The sequence below is a fragment of the Podarcis cretensis genome (assembly GCF_951804945.1).
Source record: "Podarcis cretensis genome assembly, chromosome: 13".
NCBI classification, from domain to species: Eukaryota; Metazoa; Chordata; class Lepidosauria; order Squamata; family Lacertidae; genus Podarcis; species Podarcis cretensis.
The window spans coordinates 9,127,692-9,146,162 of NC_137182.1; the positions used below are offsets into that span (position 1 = coordinate 9,127,692).

The 18,471-nt window shown below is 44.1% G+C and overlaps 1 protein-coding gene across 2 annotated transcripts in view; it reads left to right on the plus strand.

The window, feature by feature from the left end:
• LOC307200772 (UDP-glucuronosyltransferase 2A2-like) overlaps nt 1-18,471 on the plus strand; it is a 29,656-nt gene that overhangs the window by 6,327 nt on the left and 4,858 nt on the right. Inside the window, exons 2-5 of one of the 2 annotated variants that reach the window (XM_079949680.1) lie at nt 5,124-6,015; nt 8,791-8,939; nt 14,424-14,555; nt 16,652-16,739. In XM_079949680.1, coding sequence (XP_079805806.1) covers nt 5,280-6,015; nt 8,791-8,939; nt 14,424-14,555; nt 16,652-16,739 — 1,105 coding nt within the window. In that variant the 5' untranslated portion in view covers nt 5,124-5,279. Of the gene's footprint in view, nt 1-5,115; nt 6,016-8,790; nt 8,940-14,423; nt 14,556-16,651; nt 16,740-18,471 lie in introns of those variants that run through there. The other variant, XM_079949681.1, reaches the window with a different exon arrangement.

The window sequence follows — 18,471 nt, forward strand, 5'->3', positions numbered from 1 at the left end:
GATGTCATCTGATGGGTCCCTCACAGTCCCATGATTCTTGGCTGTAAGGCTGAGGTTTGGTCAGGGAATACGTCAGTCAGAGAGCAAATGGCAAAGATTTTGAATATGACTTATGATTGCTTGATTCATGAACACACGCATGCTGTTTAGCATTATAATTGTGTGTTTTCCAGTTGCACTAATGCACATCTTTATTTCCCCATACAAAGGAGAGAGTCAAGTTGCATGTTGCAAATCTGATCAATTCGGCATGCACAACAAAGCTGTTGTCTAAAGTGCACTGCCTGGTTCTGGCCCCCAAACCAGGTTATAGCAGGACAAAGCGCTTGCTCAGCAGAGAAATGAAGGAATATCATCAAAAATCATGCAACAGTACTGGGAGACTGAAAAGTTAATAATTCAAAGAGGGGTCAATACCCACCCTTATAGAACTGCACAAGGTGAACTGCAGTCCAGCCCATAGTCAAGCTCTGTTATCTGGGTCTGAGCCTCAGGACACCTTTGTCCTTTTCCTACCGCAGCAGGGAGTGAGCATCTCAGCATATCCAGGTAAGTCAGGAGACCCTGAATAGATTTTGTCTGGGAAGGCAAAGCGAAGTGTTGGCCAATATAAGGGGAATCATGTGGCCCAATGTATACGAAGCAGCCACCATGATGAAGCCACAGCAGATTCACCCAGTTAACTGCCCCCAATTAAATCTAGCGAGCCCACCACATGGCAGGCCAGTCAAGAGAATTTCTACCATTTACCACAAGCTATTTCATGGGGGGTCTTGTGTGAGGGAAACTTCGATTCAGGGAGTCTCCAGCAGGAGTTGATCAAACAAGAAAAATTTAATTTGCAAAAAGAGGTTGGTGAAACAAAGTTGGATGAGGAAATGCGTTCTTTGAGGTAGAAGTCAACTTATTACTTAAACTAAATGATGATGATGATGATGATGATGTATTATTTATACCCCTGCCCATCTGGCTGGGTTTCCTCAGCCACTCTGGGTGGCTCTCAACAGACTATAAAAAATACAATATAAAGCTGTCGCAGGATTGAACCGTTTTCAGTTGCTAAAAATCTGTTGTTACACTTCAGGTAGATGTTCAGGTTTCTAGAATAGGCGGTAAAATGACTATAATTCAATTTCTGCTACTTCACTCTCATTCCTTTACTTAGTTATGACAGGGGCTACAGTTAAATACTTTCAACAGAGCACAGCTTCCTTCACAGTTAATACTTTGGTTCATGAGTGAGGGGCATTTTTTGTCAGTTAACAATCACACTCCTGAGGTATTCCAACAAACTAGTTGGAATACCTCAGGCGTGGGCTTGTTAACAGACCCAGGGGGTCGCCTCACTCCTTGTTACTGGTTTGGGATTCTTCTTTATCTAGAACAGGCATAGGCAAACTCAGGCCCTCCAGATGTTTGGGACTACAATTCCCATCATCCCTAGCCAACAGACCAGTGGTCAGGCATGATGGGAATTGTAGTCCCAAACACCTGGAGGGCCGGAATTTGCCTATGCCTGATCTAGAAGACCTCTCCCTCCTGACTGGAATGAGTCCCAAGAAAGCTGTGTCCTCACAGCTTCTCCCTCTCCTGGCACAGACTCAGCCCTCCAGTTTGTGGGGTGTGAAACGCAGAGCAGTCAAATACAACATTCATCATGCGAAAGGCTGGGCTGGATGAATCCCTAGCCGGAATTAAGATTGCCGGAAGAAATATCAACAACCTCAGATATGCAGATGACACAACCTTGATGGCAGAAAGTGAGGAGGAATTAAATAACCTTTTATTGAGGGTGAAAGAGGAGAGTGCAAAATATGGTCTGAAGCTCAACATCAAAAAAACGAAGATCATGGCTACTGGTCCCATCACCTCCTGGCAAATAGAAAGGGAAGAAATGGAGGCAGTGAGAGATTTTACTTTCTTGGGCTCCATGATCACTGCAGATGGTGACAGCAGCCATGAAATTAAAAGACGCCTGCTTCTTGGGAGAAGGGCAATGACAGGCCTAGACAGCATCTTGAGAAGTAGAGACATCACCTTGCCAACAAAGGTCCGTATAGTTAAAGCTATGGTTTTCCCAGTAGTGATGTATGGAAGTGAGAGCTGGACCATAAAGAAGGCTGATCGCCGAAGAATTGATGCTTTTGAATTATGGTGCTGGAGGAGACTCTTGAGAGTCCCATGGACTGCAAGAAGATCAAACCTCTCCATTCTGAAGGAAATCAGCCCTGAGTGCTCACTGGAAGGACAGATTGTGAAGCTGAGGCTCCAGTACTTTGGCCACCTCATGAGAAGAGAAGACTCCCTGGAGAAGACCCTGATGTTGGGAAAGATGGAGGGCACAAGGAGAAGGGGGCGACAGAGGACGAGATGGTTGGATAGTGTTTTCGAGGTTACCAGCATGAGTCTGACCAAGCTGCGGGGGGCAGTGGAGGACAGGAGTGCCTGGCGTTCTCTGGTCCATGGGGTCACGAAGAGTCGGACACGACTAAACGACTAAACAACAACAACAACAGTGGACATGTTTAGACATGAAGAGGGATGTTTGTCCAGCCAGTAGATAAACTTCCTGTTTTCTCCTGGGCTGAGACAAACTTCCTCTACGTGTGACCAGAGGTGGGCGTGACCTCACCTGTGCAGGTAACAAAAGCACAGGACTGGCCACCACATCTCTCTCTAACTCCATTCTGCAAAGAAGCAACATCTCCTTAGCCTAAGATGCTCTCTTGTCTTCCAGCCAAGGGAGGACAAAGTAACTATCTTCTTATGGGATAGATTCCAGGTGTATATATTTTGTAACTTAAGTCTGTCTTCTAGGATCCATCTGTGAACGGAATGTGTGAGTAAACTATTTTATACTTTTTATATAAGACTGTGTCGTGTCTATTCTTTTTAGGAGGGAATAAAGGGGAATTACCAGGAAATTTATTTTAGAGGCTTAAGCAGGCCTGGCAAAACGTTATCCGCTGTGTAAGTTGTTTTTTTTTTTAATAATTTTTTTTATTAACCGGCCAATCACAGCGAATCAAACCACATCACATAGATTCCAAATTACAGTGCCGAATTTTTAAATTTTGTTGGGGGGTCCCATACTTCCAGATCCGAGGAGGGATTCTGATCTAATCATTACTTCTGCATTAATGTCCAAATCAGTCCAAATAAGTCCAAATAGATGTTCAAACAGTCCAAACACATATTCATAGTTCTTTCCAGTCTTATCTTGCTGTTTCCACATCACTTCTTAATCAAATATTTTCTCTTTCGCTGTGTAAGTTTTTAAAAGGGGAATGTTTCTCTGTTAAATTATAGAACTTTTTAACACAAGTTGGGAAGGATATAATTAAACAATATATCCTCTCTGCCTCCCTGAACATTCCCACACAGTTAACTCTGTATACCTTCCCCAGATCCTCAACCCACTCTCCCTATCTAAGCTGTGAGGCTCCTTCCTCCAGCTATAGATATTCTCCTCAGAGCAGATGTTCAACTCAAATCAGAACCCTATCCTAATTCCTATCTGCCATCTCAAATCAAGCCCTGTCTCTCAAACTATCTCGCTCCAGCTCTTTCCCTTCACTGCCCCTATCTAACTTTCTCCCTCAGAAACGGCTCCTTTTATTCTCCCACCCAAAGTGGTGGCTCCACCCCCCTCTGACTAGCTGCCATGGTAGCCAATCAGAGAGGGGCTCCAGCCCTCTGGTGGAATTCTGAGGGACTGCATCACCAGATTCTGGTCTGACTCTGCTGTCCATCACAGAAGCCTAAGCTGGTCTGCACTTGGCCAGTTCCTTTGTGATTACAACACCTTGCATGAGGCCAGAATTTGGGAACTTTTAGGGGCTGAGGGCTGGATGTTGAAGCTTTACATTTCTGGTTTCCTCTTTCTGCTTTCTTCTTGTTCCTTTTAATGCTCTATTTTACCACAAAATAAACTAATGAAAGAGAACCAGTAATTACAACTGCCCAGCCCAGCAAAGCAACAGGCCCCTAAGGTAGCTAAGGCTGCCGGCTTGGGACACTTACTTTGGAGTTAGCCACTGTCACAGAGTGCTGTGAAGTTAAGGGTTATATTACATAACATGCCTAAAGCTTTTAAGTTTGCCCTTCTGTTGTGTCCAACTTCCCAATATTCTTTCCTCCCTCCCTGAATGGTCACGGTATACTGTGTACCCACAACCCTGGGACTGTTCCATTTCAGACTAAAAACAGAATTATTATTATTATTATTATTATTATTATTATTATTATTATTTATTTGTACCTTGCCCATCTGGCTGGGTTTCCCCAGCCACTCTGGGCGGCTTTCACAAAGACAAAAAATACACTAAGATGTCACACATTAACAACTTCCCTGAACAGGGCTACCTTAAGATGTCTTTTGAATTTCAGGTAGTTGTTTATCTCTTTGACATCTGATGGGAGGGCGTTCCACAGGGCGGGCGCCACTACCGAGAAGGCCCTCTGCCTGGTTCCCTGTAACTTTGCTTCTCGCAATGAGGGAACCCCCAGAAGGCCCTCGGTGCTGGATCTCAGCGTCCGGGCAGAACAATGGGGGTGGAGACGCTCCTTCAGGTATACTGTGCCAAGGCTGTTTAGGGAAGATAGCATGTGCATGTACTCACTGCAGATGGAAATCTAGCTTGTTAGAGAAGGTGCTTGCACCTAGACCTCTGCCCTGATATGCTAGTGTTTTGTTCACAAGGAGAGCATTGGCATTCAATCTCCCACCTGTATCCTACAGTCACACAATCCCAGGAAGATTGCTTCACGTGATGTCTGCATGTTTGAATGGCATGAATGAAATTAGGGGCAGGATTCTCCAAGGTGGGCAAGAATATGGTTAAATTGTACCTGTGAAAGTAACGGAGTAGTCCAATATTTCCCAACCATGCCAGGGCAGCTACACCACTGGAACAGCTGCGATATCCTATACCCCCTTGGCCTGGAGGGTGTAACCCAGAAGATGTATATATCCTATATCCTATAGCTGTATAAAACAATATGCTAATAAGTTGTTGTTTGAGGGTGGGAGGTACATTTGCATTGATTCCGGTTGTGTAAAAATATCATTTAGTTGAAATAGTGATGGAGGAATGTTGTGCCATTTGTTTTTTTCATTCCAGAAATCTCCAACGACAGACTTGACTCAACACATTTGGTTAAAAAGTCTTCTGGGAAAGGAAAGTTAATATTGTGAGGTTTCCGCACAAAATGAAATACTGAATAATAATTCTGTTGAGGAGTGACAGAAGAAATCGGTTGTCCCAGAAAAGAACATCATGACCCCCACATCAGCAGGAGTGGCATTAATTCATTTCTTAACGCTTCAGCTTGTCTTAGTGGGAAACATTTTCTGTGGGAATGTGCTTATCTGGCCAGAGGATGGCAGCCACTGGCTATATATCAAGGTCGTTATTCAGGAACTGCTGTATAGAGGTCACAACGTCAGCATCCTAACTCCGTCAGCAACCTTTTTAATAAAACCCAGTGATGATATAGCGGCTGCCAGGTTTGAGGTGTACCAAGTGCCGTATGGAAAGAGTGCCATGGACTCCTCTATGCAGGAGCTCACAATGTCGGGGTTGAACAACAAACCAACCATCATGACTTTCCACAGCTTCTACAAAGCAGCAAGGAAATGCATAAGAAACATAAATGAAATTCATAGGCAGAGGTGTGAAGCGGTGCTGGGCAATCCGGAACTCATGGCCCGCCTGAAAAAGAGCAACTATGATGTTCTGCTTGTGGACCTGATCTCACCCTGTGGCGACCTCATTGCTCTGAAGTTGAACATCCCATTTCTGTTCACCATAAGGGTTACGCCAGCCTCAACGCTGCAGAGACACTGTGGCAAAATGCCTGCTCCTCCTTCGTATGTTCCAGCTATCATGTCTGGGCTCACAGACAGAATGTCTTTTGGAGAAAGGGTGAAGAATATAATATCTTACCTTGTGCAAGATTATATTTACCAGAGCTGGTGGGGAGAGTGGGACTCTTATTACAGTCAGGTTTTAGGTAAGCCTGTTTTTGTTTCTTCTTCCCAAAGGTAGAGTAGATACTCTAAAGATGGCGAGGATTCCAACTTCAGTCCTTGGCATGGCCAGTTAGAAAGGGCCTCCAAGTAGCTGGGTTGGAAAGGCCTCATCCTGGGCCTGTGTAGAGCCACGGTCAGCTGGGAAAAGACTCTACTAAGCTGGAGAGCCTACTACCTGTAATGGAGGGAGGTGTAGATCTCACCTGCTTTGCTCCTTTATCGCTTCACCCAGGTGCTCTGCCTGCTGTATTCAACTTGAAGTAGAATAATTTCTAAAATGAACTTGGAATTGAAGCATGGGCATTCTTTTGGAATTTTCTGCTCTTTTCCACCAATGTTCAAGCATGGAGAAAGCAAATTTGATATTGTAGCTATTGCTCCACCAGCATTCTTTTGTGCTGCTTTATTTACTGATGTGTTCTTCTGGGGTTTGGGAAGAAACTTTGTTTGGTTTGCAATATTATGTGAACCTTCCTAAATTGCATTTAATAATAATAAGTATAATAATTTTTTATTTATACCCTGCCCTTCCCAGTTTGGAGGCTAACAGCAAATTGATTAAAATGTGATTTTAAAACAACATAAAATACAACATAAAATGCAGCATCAGTATCAATAACATTTGAAAATTCAGGGGTCATTTTTTTTTGAGGGGGGGGGAACCCAGTCAGTAGACATCAAAATGATCACCAGGGCTAACTGGCCAAGTTGGTCCTACTAGGGCCAGCAAGAGGACCAGGGAAGAATTTAAATGTGGGGTCCCAGAAAGGGTTTCTTCATAGAAGAGAAAAGGGAAAAGGGAAAAAAGTATCAGGCTAATTCAAATTGAAGGCCAGGCATAATAGCGCTGTCTTACAGGAGATCAAGTCCTGCAGGGCCATAGTCTCATGGGACGGAGCATTCCAGCAGGTCGGAGCCGTCACTGAAAAGGCCCTTATTATTTCCTTAAATAGCTATTTCCTTAAGTTATTTCCTTAAATAGCGCACACACGGAGACACATACTTGCAGCTTCCTGAATTTTGCGATGCCATTCAACCAACCAAATAATTTGTACAAAATATGCGGATCGGTAACGTAGAAAGAGACACAAGGAAGATGGATGTTATGTACTGAGTCAAATAGGATCCAAACTGCAGCAGTCTGATTGGTCCTAGAACAATAGGATTCAGAATGCAGCAGTCTGATTGGTCCTAGAACAATAGGATTCAGAATGCAGCAGTCTGATTGGTCCTAGAACAATAGGATTCAGAATGCAGCAGTCTGATTGGTCCTAGAACAATGCAGCAGTATGATTGGTTGGCAGGAACCACCCAATCATGCTCCAGATTGAAGTGAATCCACAACCTGATTGGCTTACAGTAGAATTCCGGAATTAGCCAATCATGTGCAGCCCATTGTGTAAATAATGTATATAAAGCAGATACTTTGAGGGGACATTCATTCCTCCTCACCACTATGAGCTGGATAAAGAGCATGAAATCACTTTGCAACTCTGAGTATATTTCAATGGAGGAATTGAAAGCTTCTGCAAATGGTGTTTGCCCTTGTGTTGTATACACAACTCAGTAACAAGAGGTTCCAGTGCCTTAGCAACAACTCTTTGTTTCCCCCCCCCCCAAGAATATTTATTAAAATTTTCAATAATAATACAATAAAAGTCAAAAAGTAAAAAAAAACAGAAAAATAATAACAAAAATACAAAAATAAAAATAATTAAAAAAACAGATAACATTTCCATTTACTTATTTTTCATTAACTTATTTCCAAGACCTCCTCAAAGCTCCCTTTTTTGTATTCCAATTCAAATTATTAGTTCAGCAAATCCTTATTAATAAATTTTAACCTATTTCTAAATTCTTTTTTTCCATATTTCTCTTAAAGCATTACAGCTGGAAACCACTTAATTTCTATCCGACATCCTTCTAACATTCCTTAATTTTGCAATTTTTCTGTAAATAGTCTTTAAATTTCTTCCAATCTTCTTCCGACGACTCTTCTCCCTGGTCTCGGATTCTGCCAGTCATTTCTGCCAGTTCCATATAATCCATCACCTTCGTCTGCCATTCTTCCAGAGTGGGTAAATCCTGTGTCTTCCAGTACTTTGCGATGAGTATTCTTGCTGCTGTTGTAGCATACAAAAAAAAAGTTCTATCCTTCTTTGGCACCAATTGGTGCCAAGAGTTGTTAGCAACAACTCTTTGGACCTAGAAGGTCCTGAGATCTATACATCCTGTCCGAAGCTTTCACTCCACCATCCCTGGGATCTTAATAGCCCTTTTCAGACATTTGTCTGAATGTGTGTGTGCTGAAGTTGGGGAGGAAGGAGCATGAATACATGGTCTCCTCCCCCAGTTGCTGCCCTGCCCACTTTTGTGCTCCAGATATTTTGGGCTACAACTTCCATTAGCTCCATCCAGCAACTGGAAGCATCAGGTTGGGGAAGGCTGGCCTTACTAGTTCTGATTCATATTCAGCTACCAATGCTGACTTCAGAGCTAAGGGTTCTTTCAAAAAATATCAAACATGGATTTTCCTCTGAAAGAATATCCATCAAGGAGCCACCGCCCATCTTAGTTCCTAATGAATAAGTGTACATGTATTTTTTCAAGCACAGCTTTGTCCCCAACTATTGTTCAAATCTTTAGGTGTTCATTTGAAATGTAATGTGCAAACTAGCTTTCAATATTTCTAGAAACAAGTTTGCCAAATCCTTTGCATTTGTGAAATAACTCTGTTTCTCTTCCTCATTCATCAGGGAGACCCACAACTCGTTGTGAAGTGATAGGGAAAGCAGATATCTGGTTGATCCGCACCTACTGGGACTTTGAATTCCCGCTGCCTTTCCTACCAAATTTTGAATTTGTGGGGGGTCTGCACTGTCAGCCAGCCAAGCCTTTGCCAGAGGTAATTCTCTCTCTTGACCTTCACTTGTGCATGATAACCATGCCTGGATCTTGTTCAAAGCACCTCCAGGGAAGGGGAGGGCGTGTGGTGGCATGATAAAGAAGTGGCAAGGTCAACTTAGTTTACAGAGGTGCCCACTTGGGCCCCACACTGTGGGTGCCCAACATTGGTTCGCACGGCACCACACCGTAATGACGTCATAATGTTGTGGGATGTAAGAATCAGGTGCAGTCAAACACAACATGGCTAGAGTAGACATGAAGGTTGTCTCAGTCCTCCAGTCGGAACTTCCTGCTTTCCAGGACTGAGATGAAACTTTCTATGTGTAACTTGAGATGGGCGTGGCCTCTCTTGTAGTAGAATGAACCAGAATCACAGGCTGGCGACCATCTTGTCTGTCTTGTCTCTATCGATGCCATCTTAACAAGAACACTACTAAGATGCACCCTTGGCTCCAGGCCCATAAGGAGATAGTCACCACATTTAAACTATGTTCTAACCTTTTAAGTCTGCCTTCTAGGTATCTCTGTGTGAACAGATGATTACTTGTGAGTAAACATTTTATACTTTACAGAAGACTGGGTAGCATCTTATTTTAGGAGGGATTAAACGGGGAAAATACCAGGAAATATTTACAGTGACTCTAACAAGTCTGGGCAAGCTTTCTGCTGTGCGTGTGTTTAAAAAGGGGAAATGTTAACTGCTGATTTTGTTGAACTTGTAAAGACAAGTTGGGATAGGATATCTTAGACAATATATCCTCCCCCGCATCCCTAAACATTCCCAGAAATGTGACATGAGGCAATGACATCACGGCATGGAGCACCATTGTGATGACACAGTGCATGCGCTACGGAGGCCACCGGGCATTGAGTGTTACGATATGGATGCAATGCTGCTGCAAAGTGCTAGCTTGAAAAGTAAACATGATGGGAATGTTGGGACTGCCCGTGGGAAACACAGTCAATTCACAGTGCGAAGCACCGGAATTAGCTCAGAGTGTAATATGAGCTCTTCCGTTTGTTCCTGTCCAGGAAGTGTTTGTCACAACACTGCTGGAGTTTGAAGAGAGCAGTCACGTTTTTTGTAATGCTGCAAAGACAGAAATAAAGACATGTAAATACGTTTCTGTCTATCTCTTTCCCCTGCCGGGGGGGGGGCAGGAAAGAGGGGTGTGTTCTTCTCACGTTTGAGAAGAATCGCCTATTGAGACCTTGCCTGCACTTGCTGGGGAATGCAGCCAGGGAGGTCAACAGGGAATCATGTCGGGTGCCTGGGAGAGTTGCCAGTTTCTCCTGATATGGGCTTGAATTCCTGACATCTGGTAGCACGGAGCCGATGACATCGATCCATGAAAGCAGCTAAAGAGGTTGATGGATCGTATTCATCCTCTGCAAGGAGATAAAGGAGTTTGTGGTAGCGTGCGGATGGAGGCTACAACGAACGGCTGTACACCGAAGCAGACGTTTTTGCTGATAAGCAAGGAGCAACGGAACCCCCAAGGTATGCTGATTTATGAGCTAAAAGAGTGAACGCAGATTGATTCTTCTCTGGTTCACAAAAGCTGCTTTTTGGATAGAAAACCAGCACTGAGAGACAGCCACATTCTTCACATTCCTGGGACTGATAACGGTTTGCTGCTCAAACTTGGGAATGTCCAGTTGCTAAGCAACGAGACTTCAGTCTTTTCAGCTACTTCGAAGATAGTTAGCTTGAAAAGAAAGTGGAAAGTTACTAGCCAACACGCCTGACAGTGTAAGAGGCTAGAAAAACGTTTGTTTGTCTGCTATCTCACTGCTCTTGGAGGGACGTCCAAAGCAGCCTGCGTTTAGCTGCCAGGTGCAAAGAGTAAACAGCCAGCTATTGGAATTTTACAGGCTCGAGAGTGAGAGCTGAGGCTTGAGATTGAGATGGCTTTGTTCTCTCAGAAGCTCCGAAAAGCTTGTGAAGCTGGAGTGAGAAGCGAGAGCCGAAGGTTGACTACCCCAGAAGGGGAGAGCCAAGATGACGCTGGCCAAATTCTTGAAAGCTTATCGAAAGCTGAGGAGAGCTTTGACCCCAAAAGGGGGAGTGAAGGAACTGTTGCTGCTGTTGCTGTTCCTGTTCTTGCTGCAACGGATGTTGCTGACAGGGGGAGTGAGGCTCGGAGTAGCGCCCCCACTGATGCTGCAAGTGAAGAACAGGCTGTTGCTTTAAACGTTGTCCGTTGTTTCAATTGTGGACAGACTGGGCATCTTCAGCGGAATTGTAAGAAGCCACGTCAACAGAAAGGAGCTAAGGGGAGCTCTGCAAAGCCTGAGGCGTCAGGCAAAAGTTGTACCAAGTCCCAGATGAAACCTGCAAAGGGTTTGATGTCACTAAAAGCCACACCAGGAGTGGAAAACGCTTTTGTTTTGGACACTGGTTGCACGCAACACATGACGTCACGCCAAGGACTGTTTTCAACGTTTAAGAAGCAAAGCTTCATTGTAAAACAGGCCAATGGCCAGGAGCTGGAAGCGACCGGGTTTGGAACTGGGTATCTTGAAAGTCTGAACTTGACTATTAACAATGTGTATTTGGTTCCTGATTTAAAGTTCAATCTGCTGAGTGTTTCGCAGATCACAAAGAAAGGACTGACTTTGTCCTATGATAGAGAAAGCTGCAAAATCTACAAAGATGGAGAGCTGTATCTTTCTGCCAAAGAGAAAGATGGACTGTATTTGTTGACTTTTGATCAAAGTGATTGCATAAATTGTAATGCATCTGAATCTAACATGATTTGTCTTACAGGTATAACGAAGAACGTCCAGAAGGCGACCAAAGTTAACAGTGCATTTCAGCGAGTGTATGCTGATGTGATTGGTCCTCTAGCACCATCTAGAGGCAATGCAAGATATTATCTTGTGTGTGTGGATTATTTCACTCATTATGTGTGGGTATACATATTGCAGAAACCACAAGAAGCCTTAGAAAGGTTTAAAGAGTTTGTGACAAGGTTAAGACTTGTTCATGATGCTAACATTGATTGTCTTTTCACAGATGAAAAGCCAGTTTTTCTTTTACAGGATTTTCAGGAGTTCCTGGATAAGGAAGGCATAAGGCACAAGGTTGCTGTTTCTGCAGGAGCATGGAACAAAAGTGTCTGTGTGCAAGTGAACAAAGAATTGCAAAATGGGATGAAGGCGCAATTGCTGAGTTCACATTTGCCACATGAGTTTTGGGAGGAATCGTTATTGTGTTTTTGTTACTCTTGGTTGAGAAAGGTTTCAAAAGGTTTAGGATGTTCTCCTTTTGAAAAGCTATTCCACAGAAAACCTTCTGTAGCCCATTTTAAGGTTTTTGGCTCTCATGTCTTGACTGATGCTCCAGGTGGAGTAGAGAATGCCAGAGGCATTTTTGTGGGTTATGAAAAGGGTCTCTACAGAGTAATTTTGTCTGAATCTGGTCAGGTGATTCTCACAAAATTTCTAGAGAGCGCTCCTGAACAGGAGAGAGTAATTGTTCACACATTTCCCACTGAGGACAATTCAGATGATGATGATGATTTTACTGATTACAGTGGTACTGAGAGTGACAGTGATAGCTCTAAGAGCTCAGTTGACGCAGTCATTGAGAGGAAATATCACATAATGGCTAGACCTTCACAGGTGAAGGATGAACCACTGTTTACTATTGGAACTGGTTCTCCAAAGAGTCCTGAGACTGAACCAGTGAGCAGAGAGGATCAGCACCTCATACGCAGGTCTGAGAGAGTTACAAAGGGTGTACCACCCAAGAGGTATTCAAAAGAGTTTGCTAACTCAGCTGTTGCATGTGTTACTATTGTTGACAACTCAAGACAGGTTGAAGCTGTGTCTAAGTCAGAGACAAAGACACAACAGGGAGTTGCTAAGCGTAACACTACATTCCCTAGCCAAGATAATGCAGATGCACTCGTTCCTTGGAAGTCAGACAACCAGAGAGGTACACTGGGGAAACCAGTGGCGGGTAGTTCCAAGGGTGGAACTGAAACAACAGGGGATTGTTATATGTATAACAACTGTTTGTTTTCTTCTCTGGATCAAGCTATGTTCGCAGCGCACATTGATTCATATGGGGGAGTATGTTACGATATGGATGCAATGCTGCTGCAAAGTGCTAGCTTGAAAAGTAAACATGATGGGAATGTTGGGACTGCCCGTGGGAATCAGAGGGACAGTCAATTCACAGTGCGAAGCACCGGAATTAGCTCAGAGTGTAATATGAGCTCTTCCGTTTGTTCCTGTCCAGAAGTGTTTGTCACAACACTGCTGGAGTTTGAAGAGGGCAGTCACGTTTTTTGTAATGCTGCAAAGACAGAAATAAAGACATGTAAATACGTTTCTGTCTATCTCTTTCCCCTGCCGGGGGGGGGCAGGAAAGAGGGGTGTGTTCTTCTCACGTTTGAGAAGAATCGCCTATTGAGACCTTGCCTGCACTTGCTGGGGAATGCAGCCAGGGAGGTCAACAGGCATTCATGCCGGGTGCCTGGGAGAGTTGCCAGTTTCTCCTGATATGGGCTTGAATTCCCGACATTGAGCACTGCAGCTGCCTCCATGCACCACCATGTACTGCAGCTTCTGACACAGCGCACCACCCATTGCGGCTGCACACCATCTTACTTCTGGTGCTCAGGCCCCAGCTGAGTCACCACTGCAGCAGCCTTACTATGGGGTGGGTTTGGGGCAACATTCTTAGTGGCAGAAAGGGAGAAGAGCACATCTGACGTGTGGAACACACAGTCTACTCATTGTAACAGCTGTTCATTCCAACGAAGCTCGTGAAGACACATGGATTGTGTCCCATGTTTATGTAGGGAGGGGTGTGGAGTGCTTTCTGGATGGGCTACAAGCTTAAAGGTAAAGGTGCAGTAGAAAAAGTGGGGAAACAGTGTCTCCAACTGATGTGACCTGTCGTTCTGCTTGTTGTCTGTCCTGCACCCCACCTCTCCAGTCCTAAAGGCCAGTAGTTGCCATTGGAAGCTCCTTCTGAGGAGCCTGAAACATACAGTAGTTTGAAAACTGGACTTTAAAGACCACCTTCCCTGTTACAAGCCAGCACGCCTTTAAACATTGCTACAGAGCCTAGGACTTGCCAGTCAGAAGGTCGGCGGTTCAAATCCCCACGACGAGGTGAGCTCCCGTTGCTCCGTCCCTGCTCCTGCCAACCTAGCAGTTCGAAAGCACGTCAAAGTCCAAGTAGATAAATAGGTACCGCTCCGGCGGGAAGGTAAACGGTGTTTCCGTGTGCTGCTCTAGTTCGCCAGAAGTGGCTTAGTCATGCTGGCCACATGACCCGGAAGCTGTACGCTGGCTCCCTCGGCCAATAAAGCGAGATGAGCACCGCAACCCCAGAGTTGGTCACGACTGGACCTCATGGTCAGGGGTCCCTTTACCTTTACCTTTACTCGTGCATTAGGTTTAAAAGCATGGAGAAATGTTGTTTGTTTGTTTGTTTATAAAGATGGCTTTTATCTCTCAACAGGAAATGGAAGAATTTGTCCAGAGTTCAGGGGAACATGGCATTGTGGTGTTTTCTCTGGGCTCTCTTGTTGCAAGCTTAACAGATGAAAGGAGTAACATGTTTGCATCAGCACTCAGCCAACTTCCACAGAAGGTCAGTGTTCATGTCATTTGGTTAAAAATGCAGTTGTATACAGTACCGGATTTGTGAAAATGCTGCCCTCATTTCCTTATGCCTGCCATGATAAGGGAACACTTTCCACATTTGTTTTCCTTAAAATCTACCCGTACTTAAACATCATCACTTTTTATTTTATTTTTTAAATTTTATTTAATTATTTATTGAGTACAAATTAGAAAAAAAATACAAAGGAAAATACATGTAACCAAGAGAAAGTTAGAAAAGATTTTACCTCTTCTCATATTTACAATTATTTACACCTCTACAAAACAATATCCACAATAAAGAAAAGAAATGAAAGGTAAAATATAAAAGAAAAGAACAAGAAGAAGATAAAGAAAAGGAAGAAATAAGATCAAAATGAGAGTTTTAAAAGTAGATAAGTATTCACTATACTTTTTATTTTTGTAGATTATGAGAATTCTGAACAGCAGTGTCTTGGGTTGTTTTCAGATGACCTATTTGCTGAGCATTCATCCTGTTTTATTTGCACAAGGTTTTCAGGGGGACTACAGTATGTTTGTAGGAAAGTTATAGGATGTTGCATCAAGAAATGGTTACCCCACACTTTCCAGGGCATTTTCCTGCCACTTTCCTTACCACAAAAAGTCCAATTTTGGGGAAGCAGGTTTGTTGTTCAAGAGTGCCAAATCCATTTTAATTGTGCCGCTCGGATTTAATTTTGCACCTTGTATATCTTCGTAAGTATAAATGCCCTATTGCTTAGTTGCCTACTGTCTTAATGTTGCCCGTCACCCCAATCTCTCAGCAGTGTGAGCAGTGTTAGAAACTGAGATTTGAAAGCTAGGAGCTAAATGTTATGGGTGCAACAACGGAATGTCTAGGCATGCTTTTTTTTAATAACAAGAATACAAAGCTGAAAATGAATGAATTGCAGCTAAAATATTATGTTCATTTTTCACATGGTCTAGTCCTTCCGCTGCCCACGCCCCATATATTCTTAAGAGGGTCTCTGCTCCAGTCTTCAGAGAGTAGCTGAGAGTGGGGAGGCAGAAAAATGTCCTCCTTTCCTTCCACTCTGTAGTTTTCATCTACAGATAGGTAGCCGTGTTGGTCTGCCATGGTCAAAACAAAAAAAATTCCTTCCAGTAGCACCTTAAAGACCAACTAAGTTAGTTCTTGAGCTTTCGTGTGCATGCACACTTCTTCAGATACACTGAAACAGAAGTTTCCAGACCCTTCTATATAGTGAGAAGGTGGGGAGGGGTATTACTCAGAAGGGTGGTGGGAATGGGTGATTGGCAGATAGCTGTGATGAGCCTGTTGACGACTCTTAACGACTGCAATAGGTCTTACAGGAAAAAGCAAGGGGTGAGAAGGTGAAAAATGGCTTTGTCATGTATAATGAGATAAGAATCCAATGTCTTTGTTCAGACCAGGTCTCTCCATGGTTTTAAGTTTGGTGATAAGTTGCAATTCAGCAGCTTCTCTTTCCTGTAGCTTTCCAGACCCAGGGTCTGTGTTTCCTTTTGGAAATGAGGCACAATGGAGACTGTGGCGTCTTCAGGATATATGGTTTATTTATGCATATATACAACCAAAGCCTGCAATGGAGGGGTTCACAGCATGAACACCCCTAGTGGGTCTTCTTTCTCCCATAGCTGCAGCTTTGGATTCAAGCAGACATCCAACATCTCTCTCCCTCTCCCTCCCTCCCTCCCTCCCCCCCCCTCTCTCTCTGCAGCTTGCTGCTTTCCTTCCTGGTCACATCACACAAATAGGCTTGATTAAATTCAAACACTTGCTGGATCCAGGGATTTACAGATGTCTAGCGCCCACAAACTCATAATATGTTATAGGCTCAGATGTACTCCAGAAATATGGTGCACGATCATTTTACTGTCACTAAAGAAGGTGGTTCAGCAGTTAGTGTTGATGAGCCATATTAGAAAACAGATGGGCCAACAGTTATTGGAGAAGCTTTCAGAATCAACATGGTCCTGTTTAAAAGCCAAGCAAAATGAGTAGACGGCCTGTGAGCCAGTCTAGTTTTCTTTGCAATCTGAGCTACAGATAACAGTTTTTCCTCCCCCCCCCCCCCGATCCAGATTATTTGGCGCCACAAAGGGAAACGGCCAGAAACCTTAGGAGCTAACACCAGGCTTTATGAATGGATACCACAAAATGATCTTCTGGGTAAGAGAGACGTCATGTTTCATTGCACCTTTGGCTTCATTGCAGCGTTCTGCCAATTCCTAGGAAATATCTCCTCCATCCTCACTTTCCTCACTCACTGACAGCCCTGGATAGTGCTAGCAATGAGCATCTTCCCCTTCATTTATTCCATTCCTAATCAGTAGCTTCACCCTGCCCCTTGTATTCTGTTCTGCCTGTTTGATTGCTGAGCTTGGATCATTTTCAAAATTAATCACAGAAATGGCAATGTGTGTGTTGGGCAGGGAAGAAGGGAAGATGCAAACTGGAAAATGGTGAGCGCACACATGCTGTAGCCCAGGGGTTGGCAACCTAAGGCCTATGGGGGTCGTTTAACCGGCCCGTGAGCCACCCCTGAACCAAGCCAACCACTTTCGCGGCGCCGGAAACTGCATCTGTGCAGATTTAGATGCCGGAAATCGTGTCTGTGCAGACGCAGGTGCCAGGAATCATGGGCAGGCAGGTGATCTAGCCCACGAAGGGATCTCCGCTGGAGTGAAGTGGCCCATGTAAGGTAAACCTTGCTGACCCCCACTGTAGCCTGAAAAAGGACATTTACAAAACACAGAAAAGAACTGTGGTTTGCTTATGCATTGACAACACACCATAGATCCAAAGAAACGTTTGAATGGGGAGAATCTCAACGTTTCCTTTCTAAATGGTCAAGGATGCACATTATAGGCTTCTGCACATTCCTCTCTCACCTACGGCTTTCCGGTTTGACCTGACTCCTTGTCTGGTGCAAGCTGTTGGAAGAAGCTCTTTGGTTGTGCTTCTCCTGACCAATAATAGAAGCAGACCATTATCCAGAATGGATGCTGGTTGACCTCCCCCTGACCGCACAATATAAGATATAAACTGTCTCTGCTGTTTGCTTCTAGTCCTTCTCCAGGCCTCCTGCCATCACCAATTTGTAGAGTTCTAGATCAAACTATTATTCTTCATACCACAACTGTTTCCCATACTTCCCCCCTCTCCTGTTTCTGCTAGAGTAGGCCAGCTTCTCTTGGGTGCAATTTCTTGGAATCCTTGAGGGAAAGGGCAAAGAGGCAGGGGAAACAGCTGGGGTACACCCCAAGGAAAGCCAAGGCCCCAGACAGTGCTAAATTTTTGGTACTTCGTGTTTTCAACTATTCAGGACACCAAGGACTGCAAACTCTCTCTGTTTCACAAAGCTGCTGTTGTTGTGTGCTTGGCCAGGGTCAGCGTTGAGTTCTAGAAACATTACTATGTGTTAAGTTGTGGGCGAACATAGCAGACGACACAGCGATTTCTTGAGAGCAGCTCTTTACTTGTAAGCTGGACAGAACTGAACAGCAAACATTGTAGCAACAACAACCCAGAGTTTCCTGCCTAAAATAACTGACGTGGACCTGAGTGAAAACTATCTACAGACCTGAGTGAAAACTATCTACAGTATCCCCCTGCTGGCCCAGGGTGAGAACTTCACTACATAACACCCCTCCCCACCGAGATAAGACGTTAGTTACAATTGTAATGGTTTCCTTATATACAGCACTACACGTAATGGTTCAATTAGGCACAAAAGCATATCGGTTACATTTCCTATACTTAAACCAACAGTGATACATGTCCAACAACATAGTCCTTTAAATAAGTTGGGCGCTTGGAAACTCTGCCAGACCGCCGGGGACTGGTAGCCAAGTCCGGAGGGCCACACAGTTCTTGCTGAGGCTGTGGTGCGACCCTAGGT